The sequence below is a fragment of the Watersipora subatra genome, chromosome 4, assembly GCF_963576615.1.
Source record: "Watersipora subatra chromosome 4, tzWatSuba1.1, whole genome shotgun sequence".
Classification (NCBI taxonomy): Eukaryota; Metazoa; Bryozoa; class Gymnolaemata; order Cheilostomatida; family Watersiporidae; genus Watersipora; species Watersipora subatra.
The window spans coordinates 7,370,435-7,388,703 of NC_088711.1; the positions used below are offsets into that span (position 1 = coordinate 7,370,435).

Genomic DNA, 18,269 nt, shown 5'->3' on the forward strand with positions numbered 1-18,269 from the left:
TTGCGATAGACAACTTCAGCGTTTTTGCTAACGGCCTTCTAGCTCCCATTGAGTGCGAGAAGCAAGTTTACGCTTGTCGAGGTAAGAACGTTTTTCGTCGAAGAATATGTTTGGACGCTTAGCTATTGAACTAATACGTTAAAAAATTATTTTACTGTTTTTGAAAGCGTAAACTATTATGTTTAAAATGTAAATTATATGAGCGTAATTACACATTAATTTTGTTATTTGTCCTTTTATTTTTTACGATTGCAAAAACCAGTTATTTTTTGCCAACTTTTTGAATAACTCTGTCCTTATGTATGTGACATCGATTGGTAGTCTTTTAGTGTATCTGGATTAAAATATTTCTTACCGAGGTAACTCTGTCAACAAATTAGGTTGAATAGATTAATCAGGTATAAGAACAGAAAATGATACTTCATGTACTATTATACTGGCAACTGGAAATTATATATATTCTACTGTACGCAATGTGAATATTTGTATGGTTTAGCAACTCTCACAAGTAGCGAGACATGCCAGTAGCTACTGCTGATGAATTTGTTGGAAGTTCAGAAAAAAAGTCCCAGATGCCAACACGACAGAAAAAGAAACCTGCAACAATAAAAAGCAGTGCACCAGAAAGGGACGTCATGTATGGACCAACTTCATACCATCATACACACAGAGACAATACGCCTTCCGCCAGTTATCTACCTCGACACTCACCTCCCATCTTAAATCTTAGTCCAAACTTAAGCCCTCAGTCACGCACAAGCTCTTCATCACCCATATTTGATATGTTGGCGTCCAATCAACGACATACAGTTCAAGGTACGTTACTAAGCAAAGTGAACATATACGACTTGCAACATAGCGATCAATAGCTTTCATCCAAGTCTATCATTACTTGTGTGCACATTTACTATTTATTCATACAGATATCTGTAGTACATGGACACATCTTACGCAAGACCTCGTTGACATGGTACATGAAGATAAGTCTGAGGTAAAGTATTTGCCTCTACCCTATTGCTTAGGGTTTTATTCTAAATGTATTGTTCAACTAGGGAGGGTTCAGTCACTATTAGGAAGCTGCCCAAATTTTATGGCTCACCAATTTATGACAAGAAAATATAAGAATAGTAATATTTAACTGGAAGCAGTTTATTGCAAAATGTTTGTTAAAAAGTTAAAAGTGGTTGCATCGTACATTAGTTATCATCCTAACTGAAAATAGCCTCCGTTCTGCATCAATGAAGGGTCAATTTTTAGTTAAGGTTTATTTGCCTATAAAATTGGTCTATATACAAATCTTATGTTGCTAGTGTTGAACCTTTTTATTTATTGCCTAGACCACTTATTATATGCATTTTATTAGCCAAGTGTACCAGTAGCCAAGAAGCGTAAAATGGTGGATGATGCCTCAGTCGTATCACAACTCAGCGATACCAATCGGCCGAAGTCTTTGCGGCAGCGTCGCCCACGAGATAGTTTGGGTAGCTCACATTCTCGGCACATCTCCAGCAAGTATGTATTTCATGTTGTTTTGGATTTTGGCTAGCCGCGTTACTGAGGATCTTTATCAATAGTAATATATATCTTTGCGGTTTCAGCTCGAGTTCTGGGTTAAGGCATGCAAAAATGCCTAGTACAGCCCCAGAATCACTCTGCCACCCACAGCCAATGAGTCAGTCCAGTCAGATTCACCCAGCATATCAACCTGCTCCTATCTCATCCTTCGCCTACCCACAGCACATTTTCCATTCTCCTGGTTCATTTCCCATAGATCTTAGCCGGGTGAGTTGTTCATATGTTTATTGCTGAGTGATGGGAAGGGTGATAAAGGGTGGCCTTGCTAAACGCATGAGCCAAAGTGTGTGTTATTTGTCTAATGACTAGTTCGATCCTTACATGTTGCTTAACTTGCCATTGGAACGGCATTATAACATAACATCATTTGTGCCAAGTAACTATGCTGGAATCCTAGTAACGATTCGGCCTCAGGCTGCTGCCAGTATGGCTGACTCTATTGATTCTCGTAAGCTGTTGTTGCGCTCTCTCCCTCCCTTTCTCCCACCCAGCGAGCTCCGTCTATTCAAAAGCATAATAATAATTCATGGATATCTACAAGCCTGCCTTATGATTGGCTAGCTTTTCTTGATTGTAAGCCACAATCTGTGGAGGACTGCTATTGATACGAGCTAGTGATTCAGTGAGAGACTATGCTGAGCTAATCACTGAGACTCTAGCCAGCGTTAAATAGCAGTGTAATGAGCACTTTGCTACGCTATACTTGGTCTCCTTGCTTTTCGCTCTGAACTCTAGTAATATTACTTAGCCTTATATATCCAGTTCACTTAACATTCTTTCTGTCCTGCATCTCGCTTTCTCATACGCTGGGTCTCATTAAGTGTGCCAACTCGCTTCCTACTAATCCGTTGTCGCAGACTCTTGCTTTGCCGTTCACCTTTGAACTGAAGCGAGTGAGAATGGCTGGGACAAGTGTTGCTGGTGGTTCCTCTCACGGATTTTCAAATAAGTGCAAATACACGACCTCCATAAACATACACCAATGTATATGAGAATCCGAAACCATTACGTGACAGAATTGCAAGATGTAAAACTCCTCGTTCACTTTTGTTGGCTATGAGATTATTACTTTCTCAATGCCTTACTGCAGAAAATCAACTATCATCAGCCAGCATGCGTGCACTAAGTACAGGCACCAGCAATGCTAATGTGCAACTCTTTACATAGTATGATCACATTATTGTAGTCCTCGACAACCCATGCGCCTTTAGCACCGTCTCAGCTTCAGGGCTGCATGGCGCCAGCTGTTGGAGCCACTCTCGAGAGAGGAGAAGTTCCCAGTTCACTCTCCTACTCACAGGAGTGCAACAGACCAGACATGTTCTCAACAAACCCGTATCAGAGGCATCCTTCACAGGTCAGTCCTGGCGAGCAGGTATCAGCATGGTCAAATTTTGCTGAAGATTTCAGACTCTAGAAATGGTACGGATGGATGTTTGCCAATATTCATCTCAGCACACTCTATTGTTTTATTACACATATATTATACTTATTAGCCTGCAAGTGTGCGGTGTAATCATGTATTTTGTGAAATAACATTATCGAGTCATCCAAGTTGGTATTTCAAAGTTTCATATATTCACATACGCTGCACTCTCGCATCTTGCCTTATGGAAAGTTACAATTAGTTAATTTTTTATAGCCTTCAATGAATGGTCAACACCCAGGTATACCTATGGCTCATCAGACACGCCTCTACGCTGGACACCAGCCTTCTTACTCCCAGCCTAGGATGGAGCTCGGTGCCTCTGCCCACCGCATCCACCATCTTCAACAACAGTACCCTCGACTCATCAATCATATCCCTGAGATGGTTGGCACTGTAAGTGTTACATCTATTTGAAGCACAAAGGCTAGTGTGATCTGTTACTGACGAGGACTATGCTAGGCGAGGACTATGCTAGGCCTGTCTTACCGAGTCATACTCAACATTTGCTTTCCGTTCATTATTGCTGAATATTAACCTCTATCGTTGCTGGTTTGTATATTCCTGACTCAGTCCTCTCTGTCACTCTATGTGATTAGTCTAATAATGGATGCCAGGCTTGCTCTCGTTAATATTCCCTCGATTAGCTGGGTGGCACACTAGACTGAGTACACTTTGTCCCTAATCAGTCACTGTTCTATCATTGAATAGGGCGTTTCATGTGGTGCTTCTATGAAGTCTGTTTAACGCGGCTGAATGACTAGATTTGCGTGCTGGCCAGCTGGCCGTGTTATACAGCTGCTAACTAGTTGATCTAGTTGAAACTAACTGGATGGTTAGATGCACGAAGGCGAGTTCTATCTAATAGTCACTCAGCCATAATCCATGCATTGCTTAACTGTAGCCAACCACTGAGAACCTTGCGCAAAGGGACCTGTCTCAAGGTGTCACCTTGCATCCGCTTGCTAGACAATTTGACCAGAGGCTTGCCAAAAGACATTCCCTGAGGCATATACCACCGACGAGCAACAGCCCATACTTCAACAATCCCTCGTACTGTTCGAATCTCCTCTTTCAATTATGGTACGTCGCTGGTCTATTATTTCCCTTTTTATAAATGACTCTCGCTTGGCCTCGCCATTATGTGTCTCCTATTTGTTCTAGGAGTGTTATAGGCAGTCATGGTTCTGGCAGTCCCTACAGATTAGATTTACCTGAAGATATTCCTGATGTTGGAAACTATGAGGAGTTGTTGAACCTAGCTGAGAGACTGGGAGAGGCCAACCCGAAGGGCTTGAGCAAGCTGGAGATCGAGCATCTTTTATTGTATAAGTAAGTGTTTTAGGCCTGAACTTTCTGTAGACCAGTCATGTATAGCTATGAGAAATGCTATGAAACAGGCACAAGGCAGGCTGCTGTTGGAACTCAAATGCTAGAAAGTAATTAGCCATTAGCCTGTGCTGGGAAAGGGGTCTACGCGAGCATTGAGGTGAGAATATGATTATTCAGTGTTATATGGCAGTCATTTTAGGCATGTAGAGGTTGATGGTTACCATGACGACTGCTAGCTATAGATAGTGGTAATTGCAAAATATTGAATTAAATAACCCTTTAGCTGTTATCCGTTTGAGAGAGTCTCGCGAGCAGAACTTCGTGGGAATGTCTAGATGCCTGCTTTTTTAGTTATCCTCTCTTTGTGTTGCTAGATTGTTGGTTTTATTAGAGAGAGGCGCCATAGATCGGGCGTCTGTAATTGTATTGCCCCCTCTTGAATCACTTTGTCAATGACATTTGATCAGCCTGGCTAAATAATGGGCTGATTGAATTTACTAACTGTCTGATGTTAGCCTCTGCTACAGCTTCATTCTCACGCTTGATGCCAGGCTAAAGCTAAAACCCAATAATCTATATCTACCATGATGGGGAAACGCTGTTATGTTAATTCTTAATCTGGAGATAAAACAAGTCACAGAGAAAGAGATCTTAAGCAGATGTTTGATTGTGATGAGTAGGTGTGACGGGTAATCGGTTTTTTATTACAGCACTTTTGGGTTCTCTACGTGTATCCTAGAGTTGTATATGGAAGTTCTCTACGTGTATTCTAGAGTTGTATATGGAAGTTCTCTACGTGTATCCTAGAGTTGTATATGGAAGTTCTCTACGTGTATCCTAGAGTTGTATATGGAGGGAAATGTAAAAAGTTCTGATATTGAATAGTGTAAGCAATAAACATTCGTTTGGTCTTACATGCCTTCATAAACTTGGAGCTATCTTAGAACCAATCTAATAAAAAATTTTATCGTATACCTCACATTTTTATAAGGCAAGTGTTTGGTTACCGTAGCCTAAAATCATTGAAATATATAGATATCAGGCCACGGTTTTTGCTGATGCATCGCCACACATACTTATTCGCTCGCTAGCAATGGACCCTACCTGACTAGATTATTGTACACCATCATTGTCTACCCCACTGAAACAATAACTACCATTTCTCCTAAAATTGTGAGGAGCACAGCAGCAGTTGGAACTCGAATAAAACACATTTAGCCATTCGTGTAGCTCCTATACATAGACAATCCAATGCTTTCTTCAGACTCAGGCCTTTGTGAGACTCAGGCCTTTCTAGTCCTACTTTTCCCATCATGTTTGATTTAAGGCACTTTCATTAAGATAGCATCAGTGATTGACAGTAATTTCTGGTGTTGTCGCTTTACAGATACAATCCATGCGTGAAGAGAGACTCAACCAAAGACCAATCATCGTGCGTCATCTGTATGTGTGATTTTGAGGGAAGACAGATGCTGCGTGTGCTACCATGTAACCATGAGTTTCATTCCAAATGTGTTGACAAATGGCTTCGGGTAAGTAACTCCATCTTTTACTGCCAAATTAGCTAAATTGGTCAAGTATTGTTCTCAACTATTCACAGTCAGTGAGAGTTGACTCATTCACTCACCATGGAGACCTGCTAAGTGTGACTGACTATATAAGGTGCTGGCTTTAGTTATGTTGATGCACGTGTATATGTCTCCATTAGACATCAAGGTGTTCCCCTGTAAAGTATCGCACTGATTGGGTCTGATCTCGAACAAGAAGATTATAATACATTATTATTATACAGATTAAAATACATGTTAATCGTCTAATTCGTCCTAATCCAGTTTTCTAAAACTTAACCTTCAAAACAGAAAAAGCTCGACTTAACTTTGATTTAATGACTGTACAGTGACTGTAGTATTATTGGTTTGTATCGACAACTTTTCTCCTTTTTATTATCACATTCACTCGGTTTAGCGTCCATGATTACAGTGACGTTACGTAAAGATAAAGGGAGCGCCCACCTTCAAGATCAATTTAAATCGATTTTTTCTTTTTTCTAGACGGAAAGGTCTTTGCTGCAAAAAAGATATTTTACATACATGTCTAACTTTAAGTAAAACATAAATATGTTTTTACTATAATAAGAGCGGCGTGTGCCTGTCTGTCCCTCTATCTCTTGCCAAGGTTAGAAGGTAGGATAAAAGATAGCTTTCGACGAAACTCCAACTCGTGGCATTCAGCTTGATAGACCAAGGCTCTAACACCTGGACCAATCAAACGTCTTCAAGTATTTCTGAATAATTGTGCAGCTGCTTATTGTCTATGCTTTATCGACACACCTGACGATCTCTCACGGTGCACTGGACTGCCAGGATACTAGTATATATAATAGAGATAACCCTATACATTTTTTCGTGCAATTGCAGCGAGAAAGAAAATTATGTTTTTAAGACTAGCTACGAAACTCATTATTCAAATCAAATTTGTGAACTTGCATCGACTTGACACTTTGTTATATGAATTTTTTACAGAGTATGGAGCAAAAATGTTACAAAAATTATTTACGTTATATGGAATTTAAGTTATAGGAGATATACATTACATATGAGAGCATCTTCTGTAACTGCTTTATCATAATTCGCTGTTGCTGTAAATACTTTGAAACCTCTTTTTGAATGCCACCTCTAATAAAACACCACTATAGATGGGCTGAAAAATTCAAGGCCACCCTTTAATTGAATGCCACCTATCAAATGCCTGCCAATTTGACATTTTTATCTTTACGCACTCATAATAGAAAGTTATAATCAGAAAAGTGTTCAAAATAGTACTAATAATGAATCAGTCACATCAATAACAGTTAATATTTTTGATGTTGCTGTAGTGGTTGCCATAATTTGTCTGTGGTGGCATGCCTGTCATGTTGCCATGACATTCCAGTGTTGATATATACAGTTAGTCATGTACTGATATATACAGTTACTCCTGTACTGATATATACAGTTAGTCCAGCACTGATATATACAGTTAGTCTAGTACTGATATATACAGTTAGTCCAGTACTGATATATATAGTTAGTCCAGTACTGATATGTACAGTTAGTCCAGTACTGATATACACAGTTAGTTCAGTACTGATATATACAGTTAGTCCAGCACTGATATATACAGTTAGTCCAGTACTGATATATACAGTTAGTCCAGTACTGATATATACAGTTAGTCCAGTACTGATATATACAGTTAGTCCAGTACTGATATATACAGTTAGTTCAGTACTGATATATACAGTTAGTCCAGCACTGATATATACAGTTAGTCCAGTACTGATATATACAGTTAGTCCAGTACTGATATATACAGTTAGTCCAGTACTGATATATACAGTTAGTCCAGTACTGAGATATACAGTTAGTCCAGTACTGATATATACAGTTAGTCCAGTACTGATATATACAGTTAGTCCAGTACTGATATATACAGTTAGTTCAGTACTGATATATACAGTTAGTCCAGCACTGATATATACAGTTAGTCCAGCACTGATATATACAGTTAGTCCAGCACTGATATATACAGTTAGTCCAGCACTGATATATACAGTTAGTCCAGCACTGATATATACAGTTAGTCCAGTACTGATATATACAGTTAGTCCAGTACTGATATATACAGTTAGTCCAGTACTGATATATACAGTTAGTCCAGTACTGATATATACAGTTAGTCCAGTACTGATATATACAGTTAGTTCAGTACTGATATATACAGTTAGTCCAGCACTGATATATACAGTTAGTCCAGCACTGATATATACAGTTAGTCCAGCACTGATATATACAGTTAGTCCAGCACTGATATATACAGTTAGTCCAGCACTGATATATACAGTTAGTCCAGCACTGATATATACAGTTAGTCCAGTACTGATATATACAGTTAGTCCAGTACTGATATATACAGTTAGTCCAGTACTGATATATACAGTTAGTCCAGTACTGATATATACAGTTAGTCCAGTACTGATATATACAGTTATTCCAGTACTGATATATACAGTTAGTCCAGTACTGATATATACAGTTAGTCCAGTACTGATATGTACAGTTAGTTCAGTACTGATATATACAGTTAGTTCAGTACTGATATATACAGTTAGTCCAGCACTAATATATACAGTTAGTCCAGTACTGATATATACATGTATTTTTTCAATGTTTCATATGATGGTCAACTATACTACACCAACAAGTAGGTTAGCACAGCACTATCTAGAGACTTTTCCAGAATACTATATTTAGCATAGAACATAACATGGTGCCAACTACTGCTTTGTCATGTTTACTCAGTTGCTTCATGAGTTTTCAATTTTCTTACCTTCACATTACGCACCTAGGCCAACCAGCTATCATCCAAAAATCCCCTTTTGCCACCTCAGTTCCAGTAGCAATGCTAAACCTTACCGATTTTGTTTTTGCTCTACAGGATGTCAAAACTAAGCTTTTCTGCTGAGTGAGTCTTCTGTTGTCTGATTTGCGTAACATTCATCGTAAGCTAGCGCGTCCTTAATTTGTCATAACAATATATCACTCCTTTCATTTGCAAGTCGTCCACCAATTTTTCTCTGTTGCAGTCAAACCGTGCCTGTCCAATATGCAGGTCAGATGCATCAAAAAGGGAGCACAAGCTATAGACTGATCTGCACTCGGAAAGTCGGTATCACCTATGGGCAGAGGATTTCCTGCGTAACACAACCATGAGGAGTCAATGCAATCAAACTATCGTGACCTATTTCATATTATTCTTTCTAGATAGTTCTCGTTGGCAATTTGAATTTTCTCTAACTTAGTGCAAAAGAACTGCATCACCAAGTAGATTTTTTGCATACGTATGCTGTAAACTATGTGCAGTCTTTATTAGTTGTTTTGTATTACAGCTTTTTATTAATTATTTATTCAACTGTCACTCTCTCCCCCTTTTCTCTCACAGATATTCCAAACATTACGGATATGCAATGTCTATAACATGTATTTTATTTTTAAAACCAGCCCAACTCAATTTATAATATAGTATTGGACAAGCTCGACTAAAAATCTTTAGCGACCTTCGCTATAGGAAACAAATAAAAAATATATTTAAAGTCACACCTGTACCTGCAATGCAGGATTTGCGACATACTGTAAAACATTAAATAGAACTTGAGGCATAAACCTGGGTGGTGGGGACTACTTTGGGCAACTTTCCTGCTCCGAATCCACTGGTTGGCCAAACAGCTGCTTTCGAAATGTCTTCTCAGTGGATGGTGACTGTTCATCTGCGCTGCTGTGGCCTCCTTCTGTACTTGGAGTCCAACTGCTGCTCACACTGTCAGCTCGACTAAACTTTCGGATGGGAGTCTTCATGTCACTGGAAATATGAGCTGCATTTCATCATTTCCTACTTTCAAAAAACTTTTCGTAAACACCGAGTTTGACCCTTTGAACCCCTGCGCCAGTATACCAGCATCTGCATGGCTGTTTTTACTGGTTTTGAATATCTATACCAACTTCTTTCATTTCAACAATTTTAGATTTCAAAAACTTGATATGACTGGTGTTTGATGTGATAGATGAGTGACGCGATGAAGAATTATGTGATACTAACTATAACTTTGCTGATGATTTGGAGTCAAAAACTGATGAATGTGCGCTCGATGGAAATGATAATACTGCATACATTTCCAGAATTTGTTAAAATCATGAATTTTGACGGCTATAAGCAGACATGGATATATCAAAAAGCGTTTCAAAGTATCTTGCTTTTTGGCAATTTACTGAGACTTTTGGAACTATTTTGGGATAGTGAGACGCATTGACAAAGATGGCCAGGGTTCAGGTTCAAAGGGCTAAACAACTTGAGAATTGGCTTTGTTTATTGAGACCTTGATTCCTGTATTGACAACTTCCAGGCTAAAATGGAAGTAGTCAATACATAAAGATTACATATACTTTGAATGGTCTTCTCTATTAATAGATTCTTCTCAATCAAATCAGTCAGTAGTCATGGGAACAGAAGCCAACGCGTTGATAAGTCAGTTATGAGAATGCTTTGCCATAATTATGGTGCGTAACTCTTCAACGATTGGAAGATAAAGAAAGAACACCCCTGGGTCTTATAGCTGGCTCTAGCTTATAGCTGGCTCTAGCTTATAGCTGGGTCTAGCTTATAACTGGGTCTAGCTTATAACTGGGTCTAGCTTATAACTGGGTCTAGCTTATAACTGGGTCTAGCTTATAACTGGGTCTAGCTTATAGCTGGGTCTAGCTTATAGCTGGGTCTAGCTTATAGCTGGGTCTAACTTATAGCTGGGTCTAGCTTATAGCTGGGTCTAGCTTATAGCTGGGTCTAGCTTATAGCTGGGTCTAGCTTATAGCTGGGTCTAGCTTATAGCTGGGTCTAGCTTATAGCTGGGTCTAGCTTATAGCTGGGTCTAGCTTATAGCTGGGTCTAGCTTATAGCTGGGTCTAGCTTATAGCTGGGTCTAGCTTATAGCTGGGTCTAGGTCTATCACAAGGATCAGTTGACAACTAAAGAAGAAATTATGTGTTGGACTCCATTACCTTTCTAGGAATCTGTGCAGTTGAACTTTCCATGCTTTGATCATTCCATCCCAGCATCGCCGACTGCATTTTTTGAATTTATTAGGTGTGCGTGGATGAATGCCCAACTTTCTCGAAGTTCTACAAGAAATGCCAAGTTCTAATGTTCTAGTGTTGAAACAACGCATACAGGTTTTATTTTGTCTCCCAGAGTCCATCTCTAAACAAATTTGAAACTTGCTGGTACAACGATTGATGGGAATTTATTGGCATCACAATAGGCAAAAATGGTGAAACAATTTGAGAATTTTTTATAAAAAGATGATAAAAAAACCTTCCGAAGTAACAATATGAAAAAATAACATCAGAATTGTAGAATGGAAATTATCTTCCACCATTTATTCATGACATTCGCCAGGCAACAATTGCAAAAAGGTTCCTAAATTAACAATTTTATGAAGAAACAAAAACAAGAAAAGATTTGCATTAATAGCAGTAATGTTAACACATACAGTATATCCCTGCATATAAGCTGACCCTAGAAAAACAGCCCTGAAACCAGATAATTTATAAGAACTCGCTTATAAGGCAACTCTATAAATCATAACACTCTATACGTATCTATCAGATACGTATAGAGTTCTGATAGATACTCTATACGAAAAGTTGCGGAAATCGAACGGCTTTTGCAAGCTTGGTGTACAAAACGTTGCTGATTGGTGAGTAGTTGGATAATTAGCGTATCGGGTCTCTGCTTAATCAAAATGAAACAATGAGCCAATGTAAAACATATTTGCATCTCACAATGACCTTAGTTTCACTTTTTACAGCACATTTTGATAGCTATTTGTTCTTTGCGATGATCAGAAGCATTACAGCTGCGTAGGTTTCACAAATTGTAGCTCAATGGACTTCCTACGATTATCTATTGGGCAATAGTAGTAGTAATAGTATTTATTTGTAACAGTAATAATAATGCTGCAAGCTATAATAATAGTAGTAACTCGTCTGACTCAGAACATCTCCACCATGATAGTATGAAGAGGACAACAAGTGTTCTAACTGATTCTGCAACACATTTGTAGACTTTTTATGTCATCAGATGATGTACAAATTTATGCTAGTTAATTTGGTCAAATGTTATGACAACTTATATGCGCCAACTTACAAGCGTTCATAAAACTAATTTGGTAGCGAAAGAGTTAATTATGGTAACCATTAGTATTGTTTTACTTTTATTGATAAAGTTGAGTTGATAAAATCGAGTCGTAGTTGTTAAAATTAAGTTAGCATAATTCATAGAGCTATTAACTATACTATATATTGTATAGTTAATAGCTCTATGGCATAATGTCGTTATGTTTCCTTTCAATCAGAGTTGCAAGCGTATAAGCCGGACCCGAAGTTTTGCGAAAATATTTTGTGTCCCAGAATCAGCTTATATGCGGGGATATGTGGTAAATGTATTAGCTCCAAACCAATGCCCACCCCTCCTTACAGATCTCCCTTTCTTACAGCCCACCCCCTCCTTAAGGTACGGCCACACAAGCCGATTTTTTCGTTGGTTTTGACTGAAATCACGAAATGAATGAAAAAGACAAAATTATTCGACCGAAATTCACAGAACTGTCAGAGCTGTGCATGCACACCGGAATAGTCGACGAAACGCTTTTAATTGATTGCAAAATCATTAGTGAGCGCTATTTTAGCAACTTTCGCGATTAGTATAGTCCAAGACACGTATTACGACAAACGATAAAAGTACCAGCGCAATTCAACATAGTACAAGCGATGCAGCTGCCTAGATTACGCTATTTTTGGTTCTTTATTGTTTGGACACCAAGAATAAGAGTCGTTTCTTGTTTAATAATAACAATTTCTAGCAGCAAAAGTTCTGCTGTAGAAAGAGTTGCAAAGTTTCCAAAGTATCTTTGGAAACTTATGGAAGTATGGATTGCGCTAGAGTTGCCATCTCTAGCGCAATCAAGTCAGTTGCATCGGATTCACTATGGCCAATTGCATTAGTTTTTTGCGAATCGCATTATGTGCCTTGTACTATATAAATCACAAAATCTGCTAGAATCGTGCTCGCTAATAATTTCTTCAGCCAATTAAAGCGTTTTGTCGACGGTTTCGGTGTGCATGCACATCTTTGACAACTCTGTGACTTTCGGTCGAATAATGTCGTGTTTTTCATTCATTTCGTGATTTCAGTCGGAACCAATGAGAAAATCGGCTTGCGTGGCCATACCTTGACAGCCCAGCCCTCTTTATATCTATTGCGTTACAATGTAGACCAATAAGTTTGTTAGAACCCTTTCAGGCAATACAGCAATAAGTTAGACAAGCTCCCTAAGGGTGGGACTTGTGAAAGGACTGAGCAGTATTGATTCAGCAGCTGTCGATATGAGTTACAAGAGCTGAGACAAGCTGACACAGACCTAGGGATGAGTGCGCTAAACCTCTCGTATCCCTCGCTGCTTTTGCCGTAGTCAATCTGTTTCTGCCTCCTCATCAGTGTAGCCTCGTCAGTTTCTGTTTCCTTCCTGCTGAAAAGAAAATAGTTGGCCATAAGGTCGAGGGGAAGAAAACAATAGCATTTAATAGACAGAAACATTGACCAAAACGAGTTCACTATATCAAGTAATATAATGGCTAAAATAGTACATATTAAAATATGCTAAAACGTGACCTGAAGTTGCACTCTCTCCGTGAGGTTTGATATGATTTTCGGATGAAAAATAACAAAGTTTAGCCATCAGGCAGAATCAGGTGTAACGACAAGCTCTACCAACTACTTTGAAAGATACTTCAATCCTGTAGATATGTTATAAATGTACAAATTGTGTCTTCCAACTAATCAATGCGCGTGCGAAACGAATTATTGAAAGCACCATAGTCTTTACTATAATAAGAGCCGTGTCCGTCCATCAGAAACCGCAATAGACAGTTCTAAAAAACGTTGGATCATACCGGATTCAAACTTACATTTTCCCGAGTGGTGGGCCACCATCCTAACAACTGTACCACTCGACTACTTCACCGCCTTATCCAAATAATTGTAAGTATGGTATTGCAGCTGAAGATCTCTAGATTGCTGGGGTACTAGTATTCATAAGAATAGTTGGACAATGTATAGCAATAACTAAAATCTCTACGATCAATCTTTGCCATTGAAATGTCAGTAGCTTTATAAACGCTAAGTGGTTATCTGACCCTATTTAGACACCAAAACTACAATATCTGACATTTTGCATGAGATTTTCTTGAAAAGACAACTCCCAAACCTGGGACTATTATCTGATGCTATAATGTTGATGTCAGTCTTGCTCTTTTGATCTCTTAATAAATGAATTTTAAAACGAGTTAAATGAGAATGAAGTTTCAATATATCCGGACAAAGATACCATTTGAACTGGAGGTACTAAATTAGAGTAAGATACTAGAATTCATTTATAATATGGATGCCAGACGCCACAGCGACAGCATTGAACGTGAGGACTCAAGCAAGATTGTGAACTAAGACTGGTTAACTTACCTGCGGCCCTCTGCTTGATCAAGTGAATGCCGCCTCATGTTTCTTTTTCTCAGATTCCCTTCTCGCTCTCGTCCTACTTCTTCTTGCTCAGCGAATTCGACCAAGTCAGCCCAACTAGGACTAGCAATGGTTTCAGACATTCTAAAGCCAAATGACTATAATGTACATAACAGTAATAATGTAAGCAACAGTAATAATACACGTAACAGTAATAATTCACGTAACGGTAACAATGTACTTAAAGATGTAGTTGCGTCAAATTTTAAGTTGATCTTAAAAGAAAGCATTTTTTTTTATCTTTCAGTTGATATGTTGTTTGTTGTGTTACGCGATCGCATTGCCAAGATATTTGAAGATTAAAACCAAAAAAATCTGATCGCCGTAAAAACGCTCAGGCCACCAAAACGTGCCCAGACTTGCCCAAAATGATGTCACGCGTTTGGCAACCTGTCTCGTTCTCTCGTATTCACATCGGGTATTTGCGATAAAAGTCTAGTCTTACGCGGCTCTATTGGCATATATCTTATTTTGTATTTGCTCATGTTGGCTAGAATAAAATTTTAAATCCTGCTACAGATGCATTATTATGAATGTTTAAAAGGCCTCAAATAACGAAAATTGAAAATTTGTTCTACTCACTTTCTCCAAATGTCGTGTAAACATTTGGGTACCGACTACCAAATCTACCGGTCTACGGTAATTCTGTCAAGTCACTTATTTAGAACGCGGTCTTTGTATCAGCAGTTCTGCAGCTACCCATACAAACGATATACAGCCTCCCATAAGTCCCGCCCACATTATGCCGCCTATTACCTATTGCCTACGTACTAGTTTCTTACTAGTAGCAATGATATACAGCTGTATACATTGCTGTATATCATTGCTAGTAGTATTCTTACCGAATACTAAATAAGTGAAATAAGCAAGCCCCTCTTTGAAAAGAATATAGACAGGGATAGAGTTTTAAGGATGAGAAGTCTGCTGCAAACTGGATTTGAACTCACATTCTCCAGTTCTGCGGACACCCATATACCATATCCGATTCACTACAAATTTCTGCAAATCATGTTTTGCATTATCTTCAACAATATTATTTTATTATATAATTTTTACAAGCAAAAATATTTTCATTTCGGCATAAAGCTTTTATTAAAAATATTCATCAAGTCGTGGCCACTCACATAGTATTAGCTGATACAATAAGACAAATTCATCTACTGCAACAAACTCAAACAAAACATCATCCAGCACGCATTCAAGTCTTGCTTTCTCCTTTATAGCAGTTTCCACACTGACAAAGCTTCTTCGGCTGGTGGGACGACATAAACATTCTGTAATCAGTAAAACAAGTAAATGTAAACAAAGTAGATGAAATAAATTTGTCATTCATAGATATGTCATTCTAAAGCGTATCTATTGACAGCTTCCAAATTGGGAGTTAAATAGATTGCGAGTGTAATTTTAAAAACGAATAAACATTTAATAAAGGCACAAGTACTCCAAGCCAACGATTCGAAGCTGTGGTTCTGGAAATTAAAGATTTGCAATGATCAATCGATTTTATCCACTTCCTACGAGTGAAAATAATTTGTAATCATGACTCTAATTTACCAAAGAAAATTCGAAAAAAATATTATAGCTAGGTAAAACGGCAGATAAGCTATGAAACGATGATTTGAGATAGCAAAGAATTATCATTTTATTAATTAGTATATGTATTTATGACTATAAAAAATATTACATTTACTAAAGTATAGAAGACTCTAAGTTAATTTACCTCTATTCTGTCTTCTTCTGCAGCAAAACGCTGCTGACGCCTGTCAGCTTTGGCCATAGGCTGTCTACTCTAATATTTTACTAAAAGTTGCTCAGAAAACTCTGAGTAGCGGTCGCTCGAACTTGAAGCCATTTTAAAACTATGTATAACTTAGTAATTGTTGAAACGCGTTGAATCAGTAACGATGGTAATGAATTCTCTAACGATGAGAATCTTCGAGATCACAGACAACGCGTTTTACGAGTGATAACATTTATTACGGCCTATATAAAAATTCCGCACGCATGATTGGCTAACGAATCGACCTCATATTTATCGCTCGTGGTTTCGTTTCAGATACCAAGCTTGTGACGTCACGAAATAGGCACCCGCTGGAACGTGAACTTTTTAAAAGAGGGCCTCATTCAAACGCATATATCTCTGGACAGGGTTGGTCTACAAAGACAAAAATGGCATCAAATTGTAGCTGATGTTTTAGCCTTTTATGGGTCCTAATTTCTTTTGACGCAACTACATCTTTAACAGTAATAATATACGTAACAGTGATAATATACGTAACAGTAATAATGTACGTAACAGTAATAATATACGTAACAGTAATAATATAAGTAACAGTAATAATGTACGTAACAGTAATAATGTAAGTAACAGTAATAATGTACGTAACCGTAACCTTACAGTAACCAGTAAACTGAGTAAAATTTGATAGTCGGTAAACCGATTACGATGAAATTGCCGATACACTATTCGCCAAAATTCTTCTCACAACGCCTGAAAGAGTTATGTTGATGCTCGCTATTTCAGTCCAGTGTTATTTGCTTTCAAGTTATAGTAAAACCGAATTTGAAAGCAAAAAATTAATAAAACCTTAACCCTTGAAAAAGTTAAGGTTTAGTAAAATACATTCTAAAACCTATGTTCAGTATGTGTTGAGTTATTCATTTAGTTATTATTTAGCTAGATTCATTTGAATTAAATTCAACATTTATGTTATACATCTGTCTCGGAGGCAAGAACTCCCCACGGTGCTTACTGCGCGTGGTACATTCTAATATTACATTTGCTTGAAGATCATAAACCCTAAATACACTTAAGTTACTGAAGGTAACTGCAGTAACACATTTACATTTAAACACATTTTTGTTGTTTTATTTTTTTTCTAAACTTATTTCAACGGCACACAACACCTTTCTCCTGATATGAAGTTGGAAAGTGAGAATGGTAACAGTTGTTACATGTGAAATAAAAACAAATTTATTGTCCAGACTTTTATCCCCAGGGCAACGCCGGCAGTTCAACTAGTCATATACAAAAGCGATAGCCAATGCTGAAGAAACTAGTGAACAGTTAATTCCGACAATCACCGAGATTCACTTGATATGAAAATTTAAAATTTGTGTCATTTAGTGACTTAATGAAAATACTATATATACCAAAAATTCCAGCGTATAAGCCGAAAATTGACACAAATTCAAGCTTAGAAATCCATCCTCAGCTTATACGGCGGCCACGTTTGTCATGATACAAATGTTAGAAAAGCTCAACTTAAAAAAACACCACAAAAAATTACAAGATATGACAGGGGTTTATTTATAAAATAGTAAAATACTAGTAATCCTACACAAAGTCCCATTCTTCACCATTCAACATGGACCAGATGCTTTTCTGGAGTTTATTTTTTAATCTAATTGCTTTTGTTCATAGTACAGTGCACTACCGGGTTATGGAGTCCCTGTTTTATGGCTTTTCGTCTTATGACGCAATGTTTTTCCGTCTACCTTTTACGACATTTTTCACCATACGACATCAACACAAATCTGTCTCTAAATTCAACCTTGGCGGTTAGTGTACTGAATACATCAGAATCTTGAAGATGCCAATATGCTAATCACCAAAATCCTACCACAATGCCTGAAAGAGAGACAATGCTCGCACTCTCTCTTTTTCAATTCAGCATTCTTTGTGTTTCATAAATGCCTGATATTGCGTGAGTGAAACGGAAATTAGTGAAACATAAGCGAAAGTGAAATTTACTGTGCATTTTAGCGTTTA

At 37.9% G+C, this 18,269-nt stretch overlaps 2 protein-coding genes across 4 annotated transcripts in view; one reads left to right on the forward strand and one right to left on the reverse strand.

The window, feature by feature from the left end:
• On the forward strand, window positions 1-9,470 carry LOC137393116 (RING finger protein 44-like). Its single transcript, XM_068079533.1, has 11 exons — window positions 1-81; window positions 497-816; window positions 924-991; window positions 1,364-1,512; window positions 1,599-1,782; window positions 2,762-2,932; window positions 3,218-3,397; window positions 3,906-4,084; window positions 4,166-4,333; window positions 5,721-5,865; window positions 8,958-9,470. Exons 2-11 carry the CDS (start codon window positions 519-521, stop codon window positions 9,015-9,017), a joined length of 1,602 nt encoding a protein of 533 aa, XP_067935634.1. The 5' UTR covers window positions 1-81; window positions 497-518; the 3' UTR covers window positions 9,018-9,470.
• LOC137393117 (histone RNA hairpin-binding protein-like) overlaps window positions 9,335-18,269 on the reverse strand; it is a 20,323-nt gene continuing 11,388 nt past the window's right edge. For 2 of the 3 annotated variants that reach the window (XM_068079535.1, XM_068079537.1), the window contains exons 3-6: window positions 14,441-14,581; window positions 13,344-13,451; window positions 10,924-11,043; window positions 9,335-9,730 (exon numbers count right to left, since the gene is read on the reverse strand). In XM_068079535.1, coding sequence (XP_067935636.1) covers window positions 9,550-9,730; window positions 10,924-11,043; window positions 13,344-13,451; window positions 14,441-14,581 — 550 coding nt within the window. In that variant the 3' untranslated portion in view covers window positions 9,335-9,549. The remainder of the gene's footprint in view (window positions 9,731-10,923; window positions 11,044-13,343; window positions 13,452-14,440; window positions 14,582-18,269) is intronic. The other variant, XM_068079536.1, reaches the window with a different exon arrangement.